The 17,866-nt window shown below is 37.0% G+C and overlaps 1 protein-coding gene across 7 annotated transcripts in view; it reads right to left on the bottom strand.

The window, feature by feature from the left end:
* Window positions 1–17,866, bottom strand: part of DCAF6 (DDB1 and CUL4 associated factor 6) — a 154,945-nt gene that overhangs the window by 123,721 nt on the left and 13,358 nt on the right. For 6 of the 7 annotated variants that reach the window (XM_057726437.1, XM_057726433.1, XM_057726435.1 and 3 more), the window contains exon 2: window positions 8,568–8,629. In XM_057726437.1, the coding sequence (XP_057582420.1) occupies window positions 8,568–8,629 (62 nt within the window). Of the gene's footprint in view, window positions 1–8,567; window positions 8,630–11,791; window positions 12,016–17,866 lie in introns of all 7 variants that reach the window. The other variant, XM_057726434.1, reaches the window with a different exon arrangement.

Genomic DNA, 17,866 nt, shown 5'->3' with positions numbered 1-17,866 from the left:
TGTGGGCTTCTCAGTGCAGTGGATTCTCTTGTTGCAGAGCACGGGCGCTAGGTGCATGGGCTTAAGTAGTTGTGGCACACGGGCTCAATAGTTCTGGTTCCTGGGCTCTAGAGCACATGATCAGTAGTTGTGGTGCATGGGCTTAGTTGCTCCATGGCATGTGGGATCTTCCCAGACCAGGGATCAAACCTGTGTCCCCTGCATTAGGCAGATTCTTAACCACTGTGCCACCAGGGAAGTCTTGAAGCCAACATTTCTGATGAATATATAGGCAAAAATTCTCAACAAAATACTAGCAAGTCAAAGTCAAAAGCACAGGAACTTCCCTGGTAGTCCAGCGGCTAAGACTCTGTGCTCCCAATGCAAGGGGCCCAGGCTTGATCCCTGGTCAAGGAACTAGATCCCACATACTGCAACTAAGAGTCTGCATGCCACAACTAAAGATCCCACATGCTGCAATGAAGATCACTCACACTGCATCTAAGACCCAGCACAGCAAAATAAGTAAATATTTTTTAAAAATTCAAAAGCACATTAAAAATATCATACACCATAATTAGTGGGATTTATCACTGGGCTGCAAGGACGGTTCAATGTAAAAAATTGCACATAATTGTAATACACCTCACTAATGGAATGAAAGATAAAAATCATATGATCATCTCAAAAGATGCAGAGACAGCATCTAACTAAATTCAACATCTTTCATGATATAAATTCTCAACAAACTAGGTATAGAAGAAACACACCTCAATATAATAAAGGCCATATATGACAAGCCCACAGCTAACATCATACTCAATGGTAAAAGGTTGAAGAAAGCTTTTCCTCTAAGATCAGGAGCAAGACAAGGATATCCACTCTCATCACTTTTATTCAACATAGTACTAGAAGTTCCAGCCAGAATAATTACACAGGAGAAAGAAAATAAAAGGTATCTAAATTGGAAATGAAGAAATAAAACTGTCTCCATTTGCAGATGACCTCATCTTACACACAGAAAATCCTGAGGACTCCATGAAAAATTTGTTAGTACTAACAAATGAATTCAGTAGTTTCACAATATAACATCAACAAACAGCTGCATTTCTATATACTAACAATGAACTATCTGAAAAAGAAATAAAGAAAACAAGCCCATTTACAATAGCATCAAAAACAATAAAATACTCAGGAATAAATTTAACCAGGGAGGTGAAAGATCTATACACCGAAATGTATATGACAAAGATGAGAAACACTGAAGACACAAATAAATGGAAAGATAGACATGTTCATGTATGAGAAGAGTTAATATTATACTATACTACCCAAAAGCCACCTACAGATTCACAGCAATCCCTATCAAAATTTCAATGGCATTTTTAACAGAAATAGAAAAGAAATCCTAAAATTTGTATGGGACTACAAAAGACCCCAAATAGCCAAAGTAATATTGTAAAAGAAAAACAAAGGTAAAGGTATCAAACTTCCTGACTTCAAACTATACTACAAAGCTACGTTAATCAAAACAGTATGGTAATGGCTTAATGAAACAGAATAGAGAGCCCAAAAAATAACCCATGCAATATATGGTCAGTTAATTTACAACAAAGGAGCAAAGACTACACAATGGGGAAAGAACAGTCTCTTCACTAAATGGTGTTGGGAAAAATTAATGTTCACATGCAAAAGAAACAAAATTAACTTGAAATGGATTAAGGACTTAAACATAAGACCTGAAAGCGATAAAATTCCTAGAAAAAAAAACAGTGAAAAGCTCCCTGACCTTGATGTTGGCAATGATGTTTTGGACATGACACCAAAAACACAAGAAACAAAAGCAAAAATCAACAAGTGATACTACATCGAACTTAAAACCTCTGTACAGCAGCAGAAACAATCAACAAAATTAACAGGCAACCTACAGAAGAGGAGAAAAATAAATGCAAACCTTACATTTGATAAAGGATTAACATCCAAAACATATAAGGAACTCATACAACTCAAAAGCAAAAAAACCCAAATAATCCAATTTAAAAATGGGCAAAGGACCTGAATAAACATTTTTTCAAAGAAGACATACAAATGGCCAAAAAGCACATGAAGACGTTCAACATCACTAATCACCATAAAAACGCAAATCAAAACCACAATGAAGGAGGCCCCTGGTGGTCCAGTGGTCAGGACTTGGTGCTTTCACTGCTGTGGCCCAGGTTCAATTCCACAAGCTGCTCAGCATGGACAACAACAACAACAAAAACCACAATGACACATCATTTCACATCTACTAGAATGGCTACTAGCAAAAATACAACAGATAAGAAGTGCTGGTAAGGACGTGGAGAAAAGGGAACCCCTGTGCACTGTTGGTGGGAAGGGAAATTGATACAGCAACTGAGGGAAATAGTATGGAGGTTCCTCAAAAAGTTGAAACTAGAACTACCATATAATCCAGCAATCCCACTTTTGGATATATATCTAAAGGAAACGAAAATACTATCTTGAAGAGGTATCTGCAGCACTCCTTGTTCACTGCATCATTATTGACAACAGCCAAGACACAGAAAGAACCTAGGTGTTCGTCATGGATGAACAGATGAAGCAAATATGATAAATACACACCCACACATTGGAATATTATTCAGCCATAAAAATGAAGGAAATCCTGACATTTGTAACAATTTGGATGAATGCTGAGGGTGAGATAAAAATGACAAACGTGGAATCTAAAAATACTCAACTGATAGAAACAGAGGGTAGACTGGTGGTTACCAGAAGATAGAAGGTGGAGGAAATGAGATTTTCAGAAAGCATAAACTTTCAGTTACAAGATGAGTAAGTTCTGAGATCTAATGTACAGCATGATGGTTACAGTTAACAATACCATGTTGTATACTTGAAAGATGCTTAGAAAGTAAATATTAAACTTTCTCACCACTACCACCACCACCAGCATAACAACAAAACGGCAATTATGTGAAGTGATAAATGTGTTAACTAAGTTTATTGTGGTTAGTAATCATTTTGCAATATATATGCGTATCAAATCATTACATTTTACACATTAAACCTATACATTTATATATGTAAATTATATCTCAAAAAAGATGGGAAGGGACTTCCCTCGTGGCACAGTGGTTGGGAATCCGCCTGCCAATGCAGGGGACACAGGTTCGATCCCTGGGCCGGGAAGGTCCTACATGCCGCAGAGCAACTAAGCCCGTGTGCCACAACTACTGAGCCTCTGTGCTGCAACTACTGAAGCCCGTGCACTTAGAGCCTGTGCTCCACAACAAGAGAAGCCACCTCAATGGGAAGCCCACACACCACAATGAAGAGTAGCCCCCACTCACCACAACGAGAGAAAGCCCGTGTGCAGCAATGAAGACTCAACACAGCCAGTAAGTAAATAAATTTAAAAAAAAAAAAAAGATGGGGAAAAAAGAGTAGAAGGATACCCATGAAACTAAAACAAGTGGTTATATGTTTTAGGGAGCAGAAAGAAATGGGAAAGACAGGAATAGGAATGGGAGCCACACTGTTCAATGTATACTTTTTTATATAGTTTATTTTTGTACCATGAGAAGGCATTACCTATTTTAAAAATTAAATGCAAAATAAAAATAAGGACAAAACTTTTTTTGGCGTGCAAGCAGAAAAGATATCTTTAAGCTTATAAGAAAAGTTTACATTCCATTCATCCTTAGAAAAATATTTGAGAATATACTCAGTAAAACCTGAAAGTAAATTCAAAAATGGAAAGATACAGAATCCACAGCTTGTAAAAACTTGAGAATACCATAAATGCAATTATACATTATGGGAGAATCCACTTGATATTAACACTAGAAAATTCTCCTCTGAATAAAGAGAAAGATTTGAACTTAGGTCCTTAAAGAAAGACATAAAATTCAACATGTAACACATGCTTTGTCTCTTCAATAAACGTAAGTGCCAAATATGTGCTAGGCACTCCTCTCGACACTAGATGAAGAAAATAAATTTATGAAGATATTTTTTGGGTCCAGAGTGCTGGAGTAGAGGGAGGCAGGTGTGTAGACTACGAACAAAATAAATAAATGTGTAATTATAATGTCAGTACTATGGAGGGAAAAACAGAAGAAAGAGAAAGATACTGATGAGGAGTGGAGAGCTATTTGAGTGGTCAGGGAAAGTGTCTCTGATAGGTAACAGAGCTAAATGAAATGAGGAGGTAAGCTTCAAAGATATGTGAGGAAGAGAGTTCTACACAAAAAAAACATAAAAGTATATAAGGCAGAGGTGTACTTGGTATATTTAAAGAAACAGCAAAAAGATGAGTGTGACTAAAACAAATATGCATAACAGAGAACACAGTAAGGGATGAAATGGAGGAGAAGGCAACTGCCAAATCACGCAGGGTCTCTGAAGCAATAAGGTCTTTGGATTTACCATACGTAAGCCAGAAACCAACTGGAGAGTTCTGAGCAGCTGAATGTGTCATCTACAAAGCAGATGATATATTATATAATTTTCTTCCTACCCTCTCCTTATTGTGAAGAGCTGAACTAAAACTAAGAAATGTATATATGTTTAAGACTTATTAACACTGTTTACTGAATTTTGACTTAGAATAAGTACACAGACAAATTTCAGAAAATAACAATGGCTACAGAATAAGAGGTAAATGTAATCAACACTGACAATATAAAAGCACAGACAGCTGAAAGAGGTGTGAAATAGGATAGGAAGGTGGAAGAAGGGTGAAAGCCTTAAATATCTCTACTTTACAGATCGGGATTCAAGAAATACTGTCTTTGAATGACAGAAAAACAAAAGGATGTTTAACTATGTTGTTTAAAATTAAAGTGACAACTGAAGAGACTGAGAACAATAACATAAAACTTTTCAGAAGCCTACATCTTAGAAAATTATAAATTAGTTAATTCCTCTTCTATCATAGCAGGAAATCAACAGACAATGCCCAAAGTTGACAATTCAAGAAAGACCAGTATAAGAAGATCACACAGAAATGAAATCACCAGAAGATCTGAAATAAAAAATGATTAAAAGAGGTTGCTTAAGGAGGATAAGAAAGGAATAAGGGAATGCAGGACATGTCTATTATTTTTTGTTATGATCCGTTTTCAACCCTAAGCATGTATTATTTTGATCCCTTTCCCTCAAGAATGGTTTTAAGTTTTAAAGAAAACAACATATATTGATACCTAAACTATATTTACAGCATAATTATAATTCCACAATTGTGGACAGGAAACAGATAACAGTTTGGAGGATAGAACTATACACACTTTTCCCCTCTCTGCAAGTTTTAAATGTCTGAATCCTTAGAGTTAAGGCCTAGACCCTCTTTTCACTTTGCAATTTCTTTCCATGTGCTCTTTCTAGTCTCATGTTTTCAATTAGCAGGTTTAGCACTGTTTTGCAAAGTATGATCTACAGATCACCTAGATTAAAATCACCTAAAGTATTAATTAGAATACAGATTTCGTTGGTCCAGAGATTTGTTTGTCTTTGTTTTGGTGTCTTAATTTCTTTTAAAAAACCCAAAAAAAAAATATTTAAAAGATAACCTTCTTGGACTTCCTAGGTGGCGCAGTGGTTAAGAATCCACCTGCCAATGCAGAGGACACAGGTTTGATCCCTGCTCCAGGAAGATGCCACATGCCTCGGAGCAACTAAGCCCGTGCACCACAACTATTGAGCCTGCTCTCTAAAGCCCATGAGCCACAACTATTGAGCCCACATGCCGCAACTACTGAAGTCCATGCACCTACAGTCCATGTTCCACAACAAGAGGCCACCACAATGAGGAGCCTGCACACCACAACAAAGTGTATTCCCCATTTGCTGCAACTAGAGAAAGCCCGCGTGCAGCAACAAAGACCCAACACAGTCAATGAAATAAATAAATTTTTTAAAAAAAGATAACCTTCTTGTAATGAAATAGGGCATCCCAATGTAACAGGAATAATATATCCTTATGAATGTAAATAAGTACACTTTGATTTTCAGTAATTGCTAGCCCTCACTTGTCCACTGACTCTTGGAAGTATCAAAAACCAGCCTAGCAAACTCAGACCATAGGGCTTATTTGATAAAGATGTTTCTCAACCCTTCTGCCTTTGTCAACCATACTAGAAGTCTTACGATTCAGGAGAAAAAAAGAGAAAATAATATAAAAGAAGTAAAATGACCTGATTTATATGCATAATCTGTGATCTGTGTTGAATGAGTTAGTGGAATAATTAGGAGACTAAAGTGGAATAACAGAGATCAAGTGAAAGGATATTGCAGTAGCCCAGGCAAGAGAAGTTAGCTTAAATTAGGTGGTAGCAGAGAGGGAGATAAGTGGATGGACTCCAGATATATTCTGGAGGTTGAATTATTAGAGAATAGACTGGATGTAGACCTTGAGGGTAACAGGGAGATCAAAGATAAGTTGAAATTTTTCAACTTAAATAGCTGTATGAATGATGGTGCTATTTATTGAAATGCAGAAGATTATAGATTTAGGGGAGACAAGAATTTGGTTTAGCTACCTGAATCCTATGATTAATCTTACCACCACTAAAAGCACGTCACAGTCTAACACTGTATACCTCTTTAGGCTATATAATATGAAGTACACAGTATCACCTGTAAATATTCCTACCCAAAAAGTTGAATCTGAATCCAATCAATCCTCTAGAAGTACCTTCCACTTACAGGAAATACAAAGGATACAGAAAGAAGTTAAATGACACCACAAGAAAATAAATCAACAGACTTAAGGACGCAGGGGGGGAAGGGTAAGCTGGGACAAAGTGAGAGAGTAGCAATGATATACACACACTACCAAATGTAAAATGGATGGCTAGTGGGAAGCTGCTGCACAGCACAGGGATATCAACTCAATGCTTGGTGATGACCCAGAGAGGTGGGACAGGGAGGGTGCTAGGGAGGCTCAAGAGGGAGGGGAGGGACTCCCCTAGTGGCACAGTGGTTAAGAATCCACCTGCCAATGCAGGGAACACCAGTTCAATCCCTGGTCCAGGAAGATCCCACATGCTGGGGAGCAACTAAGCCCATGCACCACAACTACTGAGCCTGCGCTCTAGGGCCCTCGAGCCACAACTACTGAGTTCACATGCTGCAACTACTGAAACCCACACACCTAGAGCCCATGCTTCGCAACAAGAGAAATAACCACACGGAGAAGCCTGCGCACCGCAACGAAGAGTAGCCCCTGCTCACCACAACTAGAAAAAGCCCGCATGCAGCAACAAAGACCTAACACAGACAAAAATTTAAAAAAAAAAAAAAAAAAAAAGAGGGAGGGGATATGGGAACATATGTATAAATACAGCTGACTCACTTTGTTGTACAGCAGAAACTAACACAACATTGTAAAGCAATTATACTCCAATAAAGATCTGAAGGAAAAAAGAAAGAAAGAAAATAAACCAGTATCTAGACAATGTGGGACAACATATAGGAAAACTGACTCGGTTTCTGTAACAAGTCAATGGCATGGACAAGACAGGAGAAGATTGCTCCAGATTAATAGAGATTTAAGAGGCACAGCCATCAGGAGATGGACTTTGCCTGGATCCTGTTTTGGACAAAGAACTATAAAAAAGGCATTTTTAAACAATGGGGGAAATTTGATAATGGGCTGTGTATTAGATGATACCAAAAATATACTGTAAATCTTGTTAAATTATATTATGCCATTTTGATTACATAAGAGAAATGTCCATTACGTTTAGGTTACAAATAGGGGTGAAACGATCTATCTGAAATTTGCTTTAAAATACTTCATCAAGGAGGGGAAAAAATGAAATGGAAAAAGAAAATGTGCCAAAATCTTGATTAACCGCTAAATCCAGGTGCGCTGAGTATATGAAAAGCGTGACTAAGGTTTTCATAACAAAAATTTAAAAGGGTTTTATTTTGACCCTGTTAAATTTGGGGTGCTATTAGACATACAACTGGGAATGTTAGCTAGAGAGTTACATATATGAATCTGGAGTTCTGGGAAGAAGTAGAAAGTTGGAAGTCATGTTTTTTAGCCATGGGACTAAACAGAATAACTTAGAAAAGTGAAGAGAAAACAGGGTGGGAGAAGCCAAGTGTTGGTACATCCAGCATTTGAAGGTGGAGAAGTGGAGGAGTCAGGGAAGAAGATGGAGAAGATGCAGCAAGTCAATGAGACAGAAAGAAAACCAAGAGAGTGTGGTGTTAGCAGAATCCAAGAGAAAAAACAGTTCAAAAAAGAAAATGTTCAACCAATGTGTAAAGTTTCTGAGAAGCGACACTAGATTTGGAGACAGGAAGATCATTAGTGACTGTCACAAAAGCAGTACCAGTAAAGTGAAGAAGATGAAATCCTTTTGATAGTATCAGAAAACTCAACATTCTTCAAAAAATCTCACATATACTTTCCTAAATTCAAAATACACTTTTATGTTTTAGTGTAAAACTTAATTCTCCCATTTTATTATACTTAGTCCAATCTCCTCTGGGAGGATTGGGGCATTTCCTCAAACATCTGAACACTTAGTATTAAAGTCCATCATAGCTGAGAATTAACTATTACTTACACAGCCATCATGCACATTCAGGGTTGCTTCAAGTTTTAATCTTTGGATAAATTCTCTTCTTCCTGTTTAAAGAGAAAGAACTAAATAAATCATACAATTTATTGCTTAGAATAGTGTAACACTGTTAAGAGCCTAGGAATTGTCATGACACAAATTCAAGCTTTAATTTTAACTCTTTTGTTTACAGGCTGAATGACATTGGGCAAATTAACTCCTCCTTCACCCTAGTTTTCCTCTTTAGAGTACCTACCTACCTCATGTGGTTATTGCAAGAATTAAGAGATTCGAGGACAGAAAGGGCTTAGCACAGTATATGGAACCACAATAAACACTCAAATGTTTTCACTCATCCATTCATTCAACAAATATATTGCATACTTACTCCATTCCAGGTGGTGTTCTAGGAGCTAGGGATACAATGGTAAAAGAAAAAAGAAAAAGATCCCTGACTCTAGTTAGCTTAATGAAAGACAACAAACAATATGTGACTTGGTAAAAATGCTATATGGAAAAATAAAGCAGAGAAAGGGAATAAGAGAAGACTAGGGGTGGGGAATAGGGTTTTCGATTTTAAATAGGGTGGCAAACAGTGTTTTATAAGATGCTATCTATTTTTAAACACATCTCAATTTCAGAAATGCCAAAATACTTAAAAGTTCATTTCACAAAGATAAAATGTGACAGCAAAAAAATAAAATCAGCCTAAATGTCCATTAATAGCAGAAAAGTTACAATACTTCAAAAATAAATTCCTCCTTTGAAAATGAGAAATATGTTTCTTTAAGAAATGAATCATCTTAACCAAAAATGGACCAAAAAGTTTCATGTTTATTCAGAAGCTGTAATGAAAGGAAGCTGAATATATGACAAAAAACGGTAATTAGCTAAATAATCAGGCTGATGAGATTTCAAAATTAAATCTGACTATGCTGTCTGTGTACTGTCAAAAGAGACAGATTTCTCTATTATGTTTTCTTGCCTTCAACGTATAGAGCAAGATCTTCTTGAAGCCAGACTGTTTTCTTTGTCCTTGCTTATAACTTGTAAGATGGCTATATAATGGGTAAACATGTGGGTTAAAGACTTGGGGGGCGGGAGGTGGGGGTGGCTAAGGAGGGTATGGTTCCCAAACTTATTGGAATAAAACAACCTGCAGAAATTCAGCAACGTATTTTCATAAATTAGGTTATACTTTATATAATTAACTTTTCACATCTGACTTTCAGTTTTAAAAAGATGCTAACTGTAGTAAACAAACAAAATTTTTAAAAATCTTTTCCTTTTGGTTATCAGCAGGTGTGGTAATCCTACTGAGTTATAAATTAAGAGTTAAGAAATAAAATATTCAAATTAACAACATGACTAAAATTCATTAAAATGCTAAGGAAAAAGTATTAAAAACTTTTTTCCAAATTTTTAAAATCTGGATTTGAAAACATGGCTCTAGCCATTTCCAACTAGAGAAAATGGTAGTGCAACGTGAGAGAACAGAAGACAAAGTGAGGAATGTGACCAAGAATTCTTATATATGAACTTGTACATAAAAACACACACCAAGACATGACAGAGACAAGACAGCTCCTGAATGATATTTTTGTATGTGACTTAGGAGTTCAAAATTATTGTATTGTCTACACATTCCATAAAATGGGCTTTTAGAACAACCTAGTATAAACCTCCCCTACCCTACTGGTAATTAAATGCACTACACCAAGAAATAGGAAAGCTAGGATAAAATAAGAACTATAAGTTTAAAAAAAAACCTGAGTCCTCTCAAATTAAAATAAAAATAAACTCATACCTATTATCAAGAACAGTGACAAGTGTGGCCTACTTGCAGGCTAACAAGTTACCTGCCACCATTTCATGGATGCTAGCAGACTCCAAAGTCAGAGGCAAAGGATTTTACTACTCAAGCAGAACAAGCTTCAGGTTCACATTGGTTCCCCTTGTCTCCCAATTCCCACAGGGCAGTGCAGAGGGGCTTGGGGGTATACTGTACATGCAATGGGTTTGAATTGCAGCTGGGGAACCCTAAACTGGGGGAACCCAAATCTTACATCAAGCAAATCTGCCTAATGTCCCAAAGGAAGACATTATCTTTATTATTCTGGACAATAAATAAATCTGCCCTCTGTTCCACAGAGAGATACTCTATCTCCCAAGGATGTGCAGAAATACAAAAGAGACAGAGAACTGTCTCCCAAGAATTACACATTTGTTATGGATGAATTTACCATCATTGTGGCTTCCTATTCAAGTCTTTCTTACAGCCCAAGCTGCCTCATTTAATTCCATTTCTTTTACATTCTATTCTATACTAATAGATTGTAAATTCCACAAAAAGAACACTCTTTTGTTCACTCCAGTATTAAGTGCCTAGAACAGTGCCTAAGACAAAGCAGGCACTCAATATACATTTCCTGAATCAGTAAGTGAATAAGCTCATAATATTGACTCTGTTCTTTAACGTGCTTTCACTCAATAATACAAGGTGAACAACTTTCACTGGCAATAAGTATAGGCATATTGCTATTTTTAATGGCTTTGTAACTTGATTAAATAGCTTTGTAACTTATTTATTCAGGTACCTATCTCCATTATTAGACTATGAGTTGCTTGGGACAAGAAATGTTAGGCTTAAACATCTAACTTGGAACATACTACACATACACTGGGCAAAATTTTACATCTCTGGGCCTTAGTTCTACGTTTGTAAAAATTTCATATTTGATGGGAATTATACCATGAACTTTACAAGCTTATTGTCAGGAGTAAATTAATTAGCATATGCAAAACACACAGATGTGTCTGATCTACTATAGACACCTAAGATTAGTTCTCTCCCTATGTACAGGTGGGATTGTTCTAAGTTAATACTGTCTGAAAGGAAAGAAAATGATTTTTTCTGTTTCTTTTTGTTTTTTTTTTAGGCCACACCATGCAGCATGCAGGATCTAAATTCCCTGACAAGGGATCAAACCCATGCCCCCTGCCTTGGGAGTATGAAGTCTTAATCACTGGGAAGTCCCAAGAGAAAATGATTTTTAAAAATGACTTCATTATGGAGTTGGGGTAACTTCAACTGGTTAACAGAAAAGAATAGGTAAGGCTAGTGATACTGAGAAACAGAGATGGAACAGCACTTTAACAAAACTTTTCACTTTACTTGACTCTATTGCCCCTTTGAGCAACTTCTCTATAATGCCAAACTTTCCACTCACCTACCAACACTGCCTTCTCTAGCTCATTGTCAGGTCTTCCTTTTTGCCCCCTCCTGTTCATTGGTTTTGTTCTCAGAAATCATGGGGTATCAGTAAATTCAACAGTCTCTTTGAAGGCACATTTTTCACAATCTCATAGCATTAGCTATCGCAGGTAACTGCTGTCTCCTTGACATAATCTTCTTCTCTGGCTCCCATGACATCTTATCAGATAACCAGGAGAACTGAAAATTAAAGGGTAACAAACTCCGAGGAGAGAAAGAACAGAGGGCTGTTTCACCTTTGACAAAGAACAGCACAAAGCGGTGACTGCTATCAAAACGTACAAAAAGAAAACATTTCAGTAAAAAACTGAAATGAATGCTTAAAGGCCAAATATGGGCTAGAGACAGTTTAGAATCTCTAGGATCCTAGGCACAGGCAGAATCTACATTCAGTCACCAGCTCTATTCCATGAGCCTCCCTCAAGTACTCATAAGAAACACTGAAAATGGCAGGAAGCCTGAGAGAGCCCCTGTCTGGTAGGTCTCAGAAAGGAACCTCCAGTCACTTTTCAGGTCTTTCTCTCATGGGAAGCAAAGGTCTTAAGCCACTGGGGAAGCCCTAACTAAAAAGAGCCTCAGCAAAGGTCTACTAGGCTTTAAGGGAGGCAGGAAACCCTCACATCCATTTCAGGCAAAGGCAACTGCCTTCAGGGAAGGAAAGAAGTATAAACTACCTATTCTTAAGGGAGGAACAGGAATCCCCCTCCCATCCCTACCAAGAGCCTTACAATGAACAACAAGCCACAGTAAGCGTAGTGGCTTTGAAATGTGTCAATTCACGTTGAACCATGTTTCCCAGAATTTTTTCCCTCTATGTTTCATGTTACTTGAATTACCAGTCATTTTTGCACAAGATCAGTGGGTAGAAGTAAAGCAACAGCAGTTACTGATTTTTATTTATGCTTATATTGCTTATATACATTGGCTCACCTTGTTGAAATGAGGAGCAACTAGGCCTAATAACTGTCCTTCCTACCCATGGATCCTATTTAGGTTCCTGGAATACTGGGCCACATCTGTGTTTAGGTCCATGACAAACAGTACCGGTTTCTCCTAAAAAACACCTACATCTATAAGACTGAAGACAGTGAGAACTGGAACATATCCTATGTTTTCGTTCAAGCTTGTCCTTCCTATCCCCAGTTTACCATCATCTCTTCCCAACTGCATGTCTTGAGGATGTTAAGCCCCTACAAGAAACATGAAGAGAACTACTTTACAGAAACAGTTTAATGAGTTCCCACAATTATATAAAGTCAAATACCAGTAACATCTTTGCGTGTATGTCTGTGTATCTCCCAGCAATTCTGCTTCTTTGATTGAACTCATTCATGATTAACACTTTCAGCAAACTAGCAAAAGAGGGAAACTGCCTCAATCTGATAAGCACCAATAAAAGACCTAAAACTTATATCACATTTAATGGTGAAAGACTGCTTCCCATTTAAAATCAGGACAGTACAAGGAAGTCCACTCTCACCACTATTATTAAACAGAGTTCTGGAAGTTTTAGAGATTCGGATAATTTAAAGAAAAAAAAAAAAGACATATACTTTGGAAAGGAAGAAATAAAACAGTCTCTGTTGAAAGATGACGTGACTTTCCATGTAGAAAATCTCCTGGAATATATCCAAAAACCTCAAGAAATAATAAGTGAATTTAGCAAGATCACAGAATATAAGATCAACACAGACAAAAAAATTCACACAGTTATATACTAACAACGAATGTATAGAAGTTGAACACATTTACAATTGCTAAAAAAAAAAAATTAAATACTTAGACATAAATATAGCAAAATATGCTGAGGATGTGTATTCTGACTAATTACAAAATGCTGATGAAAGAAACCAAAGAACTAAATAAATGGAGTGATATACTGTGTTTACGGATCAGAAAACTCAACATAGTAAAGATGTCCGTTCTTCATAAGCTGATATGTAAGTCCAATGCAATTCCTATCAAAATCCCAGTAAGGTATTCTGGAGATAAGAACAACCTAACTCTAAAATTCATATAAAAAGGCAAAATATATAGAAGAGCTAAAACAATTTTGAAAAAGAAGAATTGAAGGTGGGAAACGTCACTCAACCTGCTGTAAAAACTTGCTATATAACTACAATAAACAAAATAGTATGGTATTTACAGAGGAACAGATACACAGATCAATGAAAAAGAACAGAGATCACGGATTAGATACACACAAATATGCCCAACTGACTTTTAATAAAGGTGGAAAAGCAATTCAATGGAGGAAATACAGACTTTTAAACAAATGGTGCTAGAGCAAGTGCACATTCATAAGCACAAAAATGAACTTCAATTTTTGTATACAGAAATTCAACTTTTGTATACATATCTTATACAAAAATTAACACAGAATGGACCCTGGACTTAACTGTAAAAAATGTACTACAAAACTTCAGGGAAAAAAAACACAGGAGGTAATCTTTAGGATCTAGGGTTAAGAGTGTAGACATGATACCAAAAGTATAATCCATAAGAGAAAAAAAATTAATAAATTGGACCTTACCAAAGTTAAAGACCTTTACCATGCGAAAGACTCTATGAAGAGAAGACAAAGATAAACTACACACTGGGAGAAAATATTTGCAAACTGCATATCTGACAAACGACTAGTACTGAACCTATATAAATAAATCTCAAAACACAACAGTGAAAAAAAAAAATAATAATCCAAATAGAAAATGAGCAAGAGACATGAAAAGATATGCCAGTGAAAATATAAAGACGACAGGACCCCTCCGAGTACCAACAACCAGCTGCACTGGGAACCAGCTGCACTGGGACCCAGCCTTACCTGTCAGCTAGCCAGCATCAGCCTCAGGACTCCTGCACTGCACAGCCAGCCATACCAGGACTTAGCCCCGCCGCAAGCAACTGGAAGCCTCTGCACTATGCAGGGCCTGGCAGCCAACTGGGCTGGGAGCCAGCCCATGTACGAGAGTGCCACAGCAGTCAGCCCCACCACAACAAAAGTGCCCATGTAGCCCACACAGTGGGCAACCTAGATCATACAGCTCTGGTGACCTGAGGGGAGAGTACTTATCAAATCCCCAAGATATCTTCTACATCAGGTCACTTCTCCAAGATCAGGAAATGTAATGGACCTAACACAAAGAAATAAAAACAGATAATTAGGCAAAATGAGATGACAGAGGAATATGTCCTAATTGAAATAACAAGATAAAAATCTAGAAGAAAAACTAAGTGAAATAGAGACAAGCAATCCACCTGACCAAGAGTTCAAGGTAATGCTTATAAAGATGCTTAATAAACTCTGGAGAAGAATGAACACAGTGATAAGCTTAACAAAAAGTTAGAAAATACAAAGAAGAACCAAACACAGCTGAAAAATGAAAACTACACTAGAAAGAATCAACAGTAAATAAGAGATACTGGGAAAAGGATCAGCAAACTGGAAGATGGAGTAGTGGAAATCACACAAGCTGAACAGAAAAAGAAAAAACAATCTTAAAAAGTGAGGATAGTTTAAGAGACCACAGGGACTTCCCTGGCAGTCCAATGGTTAAGACTCTGCGCTTCCACTGAGGAGACATACAGGTTCAATCCCTGTTCAGGGAACTAAGATCCTGCATGCTGCATGGCACAGCGGGAGGAAAGAAAAAAACAAACAAACAAACCAGGAAACAACATCAAGCACACTAAAATTCACATTATAGGAGTCCCAGAAAGAGAAGAAAGGGACAGAGAATTTATTTGAAGAAATAATAACTGAAAACTTCCCTCACATGGGTGAAAAAAAAAAAAAAAAGACACCCGGGTCCCAAACAACATCAACCCAAATATATCCACATCAACACAAAATGTAACAGAAATGACCAAAGTTAAAGAAAAAGAGAGAATTTTAAAAGCAATTAAAAGGGGAAAAGAATTAGTTACCTATAAGGGAACTCCCAAAAGACTATCAGATCACTTCTCAGCAAAAACTTTGCAGGTCAAAAGGGAGTGGCATGATATATCTTAAGTGATAAAGGGAAAAAACCCTACAGCCAAGAACACTCTACCCAGCAAAGTATTCAGATTTGATGAAGAGATAAATAATTTTACAGACAAAAGCTAAAAGAATTCAGCATCACTAATCCAGCTTTACAATAAATGTTAAAGGGACTTTTTTAAGCAAAAAAAGAAAAGACCACAACTAGAAAAATGAAAATTACAAAAGGAAAAATTTCACTGGTAAAGGCAAATATACAGTAAAAGTAACAGATCAACCACTTACAAAATTAGTAGGAAGCCTAAAAGACAAAGGTAGTAAAACCATCTATAACCACAATAAGTAGTTAAGGGATATACAAAACAAAAAATGCAAAATATTAATATGATATCAAAAACATTAAACATTGGGGAAGAAGTAAAAATTCAGGGGAGTCACAAACACATATAGGTTACTATAGGTTACTATATATAAATCTCATAGTAATGACAAACCAAGAAAATCTATAATAGATACATACACACCAAAAAAAGGAAGCTAAACAGTAAAGACAGGCATTAAATCATAAGAAAGCAAAAGAAGAACACAACTATAAAAGCTACCTCAAAACAATTAACAAAATGGAATAAGTGCACACTTACCAGTAATTACTTTAAATGTAAATGGACTAAATGCTCCAATCAAAAGACAGAATAGCTGAATGGATGAAAAAAAACCCATATAAATGCTGTCTACAAGAGACTCACTTCAGGTAGAAAGACAAACAAAGACTGAAAGTGAGGGGATGGAAAAGGTATTCCATGCAAAGGAAAACGAAAAGAAAGCTGGGGCAGCAATACTTATATCAGACAAAACAGACTTTGAAACAAAGTAACAAGAGACTAAGAAAAAAATTACATAACGATAAAATGACTGATCAAAAAAGAAGATATACGGAATTTCCTGGTGGTCCCGTAGTTAGGACTTGGGGCTTTCACTGCCAGGGCCCAGGTTCAGTCCCTGGTCAGGGATACCACAAGCTGCATGCCATGGCCAAAAAGAAAAAAGAAAAAATAACAATTTTAAATATATTTGCACCTAACATAGGAGCACATAGATATATAAAGCAAATATTAACAAACATAAAGAAACTGACAGTGTCAACTACAAGTTGGCACTTGCTATGGGTACTTGCCATCTACCTCTACAAGGATTAAATCACACTGCTGCTGCAGGTGCAGACCTTCAAAATCCCCTGAAAGGAATTCAGGGTGGAGACCAGGAATGAGGCACTCTGTGCTTTGGAAAATGGGTGGAACAGGTCTTCAGATAGTTAGCTGTTTTCAGGAGCCGATTTTATGAGCCCAACCCTTGCATCTCCTCATATCTACAAAAGCATTAAATCCCTACATGGTGACATCTGCTCCTCATGACTAGCAGAAACCCCCTACAAAAATATGTGTTTGATTGCATGCACTTCTTCACCAAGATTACATATATACTAATTTTCCCCCCTGCCTCCTTGGAACAGTTTCTCAGAGCTATCTGGGTTGCTGTCTCCTGGGCTGCAGTCCTCATTTTGCCCCAAATAAAACTTAACTGCTAACTCTCACATGTGCATTTTTTTTAAGTTGACAACAGTAACAGTAATACTAGGGGACTTTTTTTTTTTTTTTTTTTTTTTTTTCCGGCACACGGGCTTAGTTGCTCCGCGGCATGTGGGATCTTCCTGGAGCTGGGATCGAACCCGTGACCTCTGCATTGGCAGGCGGACTCTCAACCACTGCGCCACCTAGGAAGCCCACTAGGGGACTTTAACACTCTGCTTACATCAATGGGTAGATCATCCAGACAGAAAATCAATAAGGAAACATTGGCCTTAATGTGTCAAATCAGATGAAATTAATAAATACATGTAGAAAAAAGCATTCCATTCAAAAGCAGCAGAATATACAGTCTTCTCAAGTGCACATGGAATATCTCAAGGATAGATCACAAGCTGGGCCACAAAGCAAGTCTCAATAAATCTTCTTAAAACTGAAATCATATCAAATGTCTTTTCTGACCATAACA

The sequence above is a fragment of the Hippopotamus amphibius genome, chromosome 3, assembly GCF_030028045.1.
Source record: "Hippopotamus amphibius kiboko isolate mHipAmp2 chromosome 3, mHipAmp2.hap2, whole genome shotgun sequence".
NCBI classification, from domain to species: domain Eukaryota; kingdom Metazoa; phylum Chordata; class Mammalia; order Artiodactyla; family Hippopotamidae; genus Hippopotamus; species Hippopotamus amphibius.
This window is presented reverse-complemented; position numbering and strand designations above follow the sequence as displayed.